At 66.7% G+C, this 6,733-nt stretch overlaps 1 protein-coding gene across 2 annotated transcripts; it reads left to right on the top strand.

Moving 5' to 3' along the window:
• The first annotated feature begins 415 nt into the window (after nucleotides 1-415).
• LOC102388745 (WAP four-disulfide core domain protein 3-like) lies at nucleotides 416-5,390 on the top strand. 2 transcript variants are annotated; one of them, XM_025195814.1, is made up of 5 exons: nucleotides 416-711; nucleotides 3,785-3,931; nucleotides 4,163-4,303; nucleotides 4,644-4,787; nucleotides 5,189-5,390. In XM_025195814.1, exons 1-4 carry the CDS (start codon nucleotides 627-629, stop codon nucleotides 4,784-4,786), a joined length of 516 nt encoding a protein of 171 aa, XP_025051599.1. In that variant the 5' UTR covers nucleotides 416-626; the 3' UTR covers nucleotide 4,787; nucleotides 5,189-5,390. The 2 variants fall into 2 exon arrangements, with proteins under 2 accessions (XP_025051599.1, XP_014383200.1); XM_014527714.2 differs by lacking the exon at nucleotides 416-711 and adding an exon at nucleotides 3,026-3,166.
• The last annotated feature ends 1,343 nt before the right edge of the window (nucleotides 5,391-6,733 follow it).

The raw sequence follows: 6,733 nt of genomic DNA, 5'->3' as shown, positions 1-6,733 counted from the left end.
CGGCACAGTCACCGTGATTACACGTGGCTTAGGCAAGGCTCTGTGGCCTTTTTGGCTGCTTGTGCTGCGTTTTCAGTTCGGCTCAGGTGTGCACGCTCGCGCTGGGTCCTATGAGGCTGCATCAGAGCTTAGGTGAAGTTTCTCTGTTGCTCTTTGCCGTGTGCTCCACCTTGCAATTTGCTGTGCTCAATAAAAGCTCTCTACAGGAACAGACTGTTCTGGTTCAAGCGTTTATGACCTCGGTGCCACCGCCTAAAATCTAATATTCAGTCTGGTAACGAGCCGTGACTCAGGGCCCTCCCCAGCCCGGTGCAGCCCAGAGCCCAGCGCTGCTCCCTGCTGCACAGGCTCCCGCCAGGGCTAGCCGTGCCCAGGGTGCAGAGGAGGAGCGCTGCCCCGTCGCAGCCCCACGAGGCCACCTTTGTTCTGGCGCACTGGTCCGACGCGCTCCTGGACCGCGGAGACCCACATGCCCTTGTCCCCTGACCTCATCCTTTGCAAGCCTGGCCATGAATTATGGTGCGGGGCAGGGGAGGTGCCCAGCTGGAGCCTTGTGCTGCCCCTGCCCTGCAGGCTGGCGGGACAGTATATAACCGGGCTGGCCCGGCGTTGTGCACCGCGACACCATGAAATTCAGCAGTGTCCTGCTGCTGACGGGGCTCCTCGCTCTCTGGGCCAGGCCCCAGCCCACGACTGGCCAGCGCCACGTAGGTGAGTGCTCCCTGCCCGGCCTCCTCCACCCCGGGACCCCTCGGCTCATCAGGATCTGCTGGCCTGGGTGCAGCATGCCGTGGGGCTGGTGCCCAGAGGTCCTCCAGAGACCCCGAGATGGCCCACGAGAGCACGGGCTGCAGAGCTGGGGTGGGGAACGAGGAGCAGTGGCATGCCAGCCAGGGCTGGGCCAGGGGCTGGCAGGAGAGGGCTGTAAGGGGCAGGCAGGCAGGAGGGACCCAGATGGCTTTGGGGGTCTTTGCATCGTCGGCTGGTGCAGATGAACCGGCAGGGACGAGAGCCAGTGCTGCCCATCCCACCTCCCCGGCATGCCACAAGCTTGCCCCATGCCCTCCCCAAGAGCCACTCCGATCCCTTTCCGCTGCCCAATCTGCTGCCTGCTCCCTATCAGATTTGATGCCCTGTTCTCTGCCCCCTGCCTCAGCTGCCACTGCGTTCCCTGTCCCCTCCCCGCTCTGCCCTGTGCCATGTCCAAAAGCGGAGGTGCTGCCGGAGTGCAGAAGCACGGGACCCTGGCACCTGGCCCGACGTTGTGTCACCCTCCCGTTAATTGCAGTGCGTGCGGGGAGCTGCAGCTTCCGGTTTCCTCCCGGGTGGGGCAGAGCAGGCGCTCACACAGGATGTGGGCACTCACCAAACCAAACCCAGCCAAGCCACAGGCCAGGACTTGGCAGCCAGGGAGTCTGGGGCAGAGGCAGGGGTGGCCAGGGGCAGGCAGCTGGGCCCTGCAAGAGCTCCTAATTATAAGCAGGCCCCTGGGGCTAACGAGGTGCGGGGCTGGTAACCAGGGCCAGCTGGGGCCATTTCTCCTGCCCGGCTCCTGCCAGCACACGGGACAGGGCGCAGAGCCCGAGGTGCACGGACAGGTGCACGGTGCAGCAGCCCTGCCAGCAGGGAGAAGGGCTTCCCTGGTTCTTCTGGAAGGAGAAGACACCCCCTGATCGCAGGGGCCAGCCTCCCCGTAAGCCCCACACGGGAGCCAGCCAGGTGGGGGGAGGACACGTGCCGCAGCGAGCGGAGGGCAGCACGTGCTGAGCAAGCTCTGGGATCCGGGCAGTGGTGCGTACAGGGAACAGTGCCAGCTGCACCTGGGTGTAACTGGGCTGGCCCGGAGCCCGTGTCAGCAGACGGGCACGTGGTGACCTGCGGAAGCAGGTGCATAGCGACAGGGTGAATCGCCCGTCTCCTCTCGCTGCCGGGCCGGGCACCGCTCACGTGCTGCAGCAACATGAGGCCCAAAGCATCCGAGCTCCACGCCCTGTGAGCCCCGGTCAGACGCATGGCCCCGGCCCTGGTCACAGCTTCCCTGGGCAGTCGCTCCCTGCAGGCAATGCGGGAGCAAGTGTGGCCAGTGTCTGCGTGGCCGCCCACGTGCCTGGGACTCATGGCCCCTTTGCAAATCCCAAAGAGTTTCACGGTGCAGATGAGGCCGGCTCAGAGGACCGTGCTGCGGCACGGGCCAGAGGCGCCGGCTGAGCTTCCAGGAGCGGGGCTGGAATTCCCTGCCTGCACCGGCAATGCCTCCTCCTTTCCGGGGAGGCCGGCTGCCCTCCCTGGTGCCCTTCCTCTGGGGCTACTCCACCCGTCGCTCCGGCTGGGCTTGCTGACCCGCTCCTCCTTCGGTGGGGATCTGCCCTGCATACGGTGCCCAGTCAGTCGCGCTTTCCCTGACAGGCTCTTGCCTGGGCCGTGCAGCCCCAGCCCCTCACTATCCACAGCAGCAGACGCTGCGTGTCCTGCCCGGCTGCTCCCGCAGGCGTCCGCCTGGGTTTAGCCTCAGGGGCCCCAGCCGCCACTGCCCCTCAGCCGATGCTCGCCCACGGGCACACCAATGAGACAGCACCTCTCAGAGATCCCAGCCCGGCCAGCTGCACCCCTGCCCTGGCGCCGCTCCCCGGATCGCCCGCTGTGCCCTGCCCACCGGGAGCCCCTCACCCCCGTGGCCCCAGTGAGCCCCGCTCGCTGCGAGGCTGCCCTGCGACACGGGGCACTGCGTGCACTCCTTGCACCAAGCCAGCGGCCGTGCGGCTGGGCCTGGGCATGGCTTGGCCCTGCTCCCTATGTCACGGGTGCAGCTGGTGATGGTTGCGGTGCCATGAGGGCACCCTTACTTCCGGTGCGCTGGACGGAGGCGCTGCTGGAGTGCAGAAGCACGGGACCCTGGCACCTGGCCCGACGTCGTGTCACCCTCCCGTTAATTGCAGTTAATTGCAGTGCGTGCAGGGAGCTGCAGCTTCCAGTTTCCTCCCGGGTGGGGCAGAGCAGGTGCTGCCCTGGGGCATTGTGCAAGCTGCCTGGCTGGGTGACAATATATAGCCCGGGTGGTGTAACGCTGCGTATAGCAGCATCATGAAGTCTGGCGGCCTCCTACTGCTGGCGGGGCTCTTGGCCCTCTGGGCTGGGCCTCAGCCTGTGTCTGCACAGACCCACCACGGTGAGTGCTCTCTGCCCCTCCAGCCAAACCCCAGCCCCATCCCTGCACCCTCTCAACGCCCCCAGCCTGGCGTCCTTGGGCTCCCCAGCTCCCGGCTATCCCCCTGCAGCTACTTGCCTGGGCACCTGGGTGCTCGTGGCAATGCTCCCGGCTCCTGTACATCAGGTCTGTTGATTGCTTCCCCCCTGCTCCGAGCTGCACGTGCCCCATGCGGTGTGTAAAGAGCAGGGACTAATGCCCCAGCCCCATCACCGGCTGGCCACTGCCCCAGACATCCGTCGGCTTCATGCACAAGACCAGGCTGCCTCAGGGCTGGGACGGTTTTGCTGTGGCAAGGATGGGATTTCCTGCTACAACCCCTCGAGCAGCCTGGCACGTGGGCTGGATGCGCGTCACCCCCGGAGCTCGGTGCGCGGAGAAGGGGGTCTCCGTCTGTCCCGTGCGGGTTCCAGTCTGAGTCCAGCGGTCTCCAATGCAGGCCCCGGCGGGTGCAGGCTGGGGAACCGGCGACAGGCGGGCAGGCCCCGCAGAGCTGGCGTCGAGCGAGCTCCGGTGGCTGGGACCCGGCCCGGCCCGTGTTCTGCTCTGTAGCCCACTCCTCCCCCTTGTCTCTTCCAGTGAAATATGGGGAGTGCCCCCGTGTCCTTGGCACTGGAGCGGCTGGACGCCCTAAATACTACTGCAGCATGGACCAGGACTGCCCTGGGAGCGAGCGCTGCTGCCCCACCAGCTACGGCGGCAGGAAGTGCATGCTCCCAATTGGAGGTACGGAGCCCCCTTCCTCAGCACCCCCAGCACCGGGCAGTAAGGGGCTGTGAGCCCTGGCAGACCCGCCGTGTCCACCGCTCCGGGCTCCGGTCAGCGTGCGCAGCGGTGCATGCAGGGAGGTGGTGGGGGTCAGAGCTGCACGCGTGGGCAGGGCTCTTGTGCAGCGGCTGTGACCAGAGCCGCCAGCCCAGGCAGGGCTAACGCTGCTCTCTGCTGCCCTGTCCCCAGCGAAGCCCGGCTTCTGCCCCAGGTACAACTCCAGCCTGATCACCATCTGCCTGGCGGAGTGCAGCAGTGACAGCGGCTGTCAGGGACGTGACAAGTGCTGTGGCAGGGGCTGCCACGCGCACTGTACGAAGGCTGTGCCAGGTAACACAGTGCCCAGCAGTAGACCCCAGGGCTCACGCGCCCCCGCTCCTCCAAAACATGCTCTGGGCATTGGTAGCAGCTGGAACTGCTTTGGACGGTGGCAGGGTGGTGGCAGGGCAGGGACCGGCCGTGCTGGGACCAGCAGGGAGGGAGTGGGGAGGGCAGGGGGCTGAGTGTGGAGCTGGGGGAAGGCGGCTTCGATAGGAGCAGGATCCGGCCTGAGGCAGGAGATGCCTGGGACTCTGCAGGGCAGGATGATGCTGGCAGGAGCCTTGGCCAGAGCCAGCCGTGCCCGGTCTGGCCACTTCCCAGAGCCGTGTGTCTGTCTGTGCTTCCCCAGCTAAACGGGGCGTCTGCCCCCAGAAAGAAGTGCTGCAAACCTTCGCCCCCTGTGAGAACAAGTGCGTGGATGACAACAACTGCCCATTCAATCTGAAATGCTGCTTCACGGGCTGCGGGCTCGGTTGCCTGCCCCCCAAGTGAGGTAGGCATGGGGCCGGGGCCCGGGGCCAGCCCCCCGAGCTGAGCAGGTTGAGTTACCGGGGGGGGCCGGGATCCCCACCACAGACCCCGCTCCCCATGAGCCTGGCTGGGGGCTGCGGCTGGCTGGACCCGGCCGTGCCCCCCGCCTCCCCCAGCTCTCAGCCCCTTGAGGAGGCAGGCTTGAGGACGCAGGTGCCCGGGACCAGCTGAGCTGGCTGAGCAGGTCCTGCCCTCTACCTGGAGGTGGCTGGATGCCGCGTGGCAGCCTGGGCTTGGCACCAGCCAGGCAGGGCCCGTGTCTTCCTGCCCCGGTCCAGGGAGCCCCTGACCCCTCTGGGGCAGGCCCGGCTGCAGCATGCCCCGCCGCTTCCCAGCTCCGACCGACCCTTCCTCCCTCCCCAGGGCAGCCTGCAGAGTGACCAGGAGCCGGACAGCTTGAGAGCTGGGCTTTGCGGCCACGGACCCTCCCACTGCCACCCCGCCCCGTGGATCCAGACACCAGCGTGATGCATGAAGCCCCATAGCGAGGGCCTGACGTCTCCCCTTCCCAACCCCCGGTGGTGTCGGCTCCTTCCTCCCGGCAATAAAGACCCCTTGGACTGGCTTCCCGTTGTCTCCGTGCTTGCTCCATTTTCTCCGTGTCCAGCCACCAGCCCTGTGCAGGAAGGGCACGGGGTCCCTGGGCCGGGGGCCGGTAGGGAAGCAGAAGCACATCCCACCGGCTCTGCCTGGCAGCAGCAGCCCCGGAAACGTCCGCCTTGGTCTGGCCCTGCCCTGAGCTGGACCTTGGCAGGGTCTAACGGATCAGACCCTGCAGGTGGGAAAACCCCGATGTGGGCCCAGAAGAGCGTGTGCCTGCATGTCAGCGTGCACGTGCAGGTACAGAGGGGTGGCATCGCTCTCTCCAAAAGGTGCAGACCCATGAACGCGGGTGGCCGTGAGGGCTGATGGCCCCACGCAGCCCCGGTCGCGGCCGGCACCGCAGGCCAGGAGCTGACAGCCCCAGAGCTCTGGGTCCGGGCTCCCGCCTTCCCACAGCTCCGCTCAGGGCTGCACTTGGCTGGGCCCTGGGATCGGTGCAGCGGTGCTCGTGCTTCCCCAGGCCTGGGGCTCTGGGGTGCAGGCGAGAAGGGTTGGGTGGGACCGCAGCACTTCTCAGGGTAAAGCAAAGCCCATGTCCTCCAGGCCGATCAAAGGGCCGGGGACCCCATGCGGCGCCACATCTCCGTCCCAGTTCTATCCCCTGCGCCGAGCTCAGTCATTGCAGCCTGCGCGGCGCAGCCACCGCACGCAACCTTCCTCCCAGGCTCTTCTGCCCGGGGCTGCAGCTACTCCCAAATCCATGGCAGACATCCTCGTGCAGGCCCCACGCCCGGAGGCCTGGGGCTCTGCCTCCTGGCCTTGCTTGCCCAGAGCCAAAAAGCCAAGGAAGCAAGAGCCAGCTAGGGGGAGAGCCCAAGAGCAATCCCGGGTCGCCATGAATGCACAGGCAAGATCCTGGCACCCGCAGGCATTTGAAGCCCGGGCAGTGCCGTGGGCCGGGAGTGCCACCTAGCGAGGCCGGGCTGCATGGCGCGCAGCCCTGTGCTTGCCGGGGAGATCAGGAACCGTGGGCAGGACACCGGGAGGCGGGCAGGGACCAGGGCAGCTCCAGAAGCTCTGTGCAGGGCAGCATGGGGCAGGATGATGCACCCAGCTCCTCTTGCTTCCACCCCCAGCTTTCCCACCAGGCTCCTGCCACACGTGGCCTCAGTGCAATGCCCAACCTGTGCCATCTCATGCCCTGTCACCCTGCACTGTGCAATCCAGCCACTTCCCCTGCCTCCGGGGCCACGGGCAAAGCCCCAGACCCTGCGTCCAGTGCAGCTGGGCTGGGCACTTCTGGAAAGTGCTGCACTAAGGTCAATGGAAGCAATGGGCTGATTGCCACGGGAGTTTGTGGCACTG

Source organism: Alligator sinensis, unplaced genomic scaffold (genome assembly GCF_000455745.1).
Source record: "Alligator sinensis unplaced genomic scaffold, ASM45574v1 scaffold2867_2, whole genome shotgun sequence".
NCBI classification, from domain to species: domain Eukaryota; kingdom Metazoa; phylum Chordata; order Crocodylia; family Alligatoridae; genus Alligator; species Alligator sinensis.
This window is presented reverse-complemented; position numbering and strand designations above follow the sequence as displayed.

What these genes read in the sequence shown, in the direction of transcription:
- LOC102388745 (XM_025195814.1), top strand. Translation starts at nt 627, where the DNA reads ATGAAATTCAGCAGTGTCCTGCTGCTGACGGGGCTCCTCGCTCTCTGG. An exon ending in GACTGGCCAGCGCCACGTAG is followed by an intron (nt 712 to 3,784) that starts GTGAGTGCTCCC and finishes TGTCTCTTCCAG; the next exon opens with TGAAATATGGGGAGTGCCCC. An exon ending in GTGCATGCTCCCAATTGGAG is followed by an intron (nt 3,932 to 4,162) that starts GTACGGAGCCCC and finishes CCCTGTCCCCAG; the next exon opens with CGAAGCCCGGCTTCTGCCCC.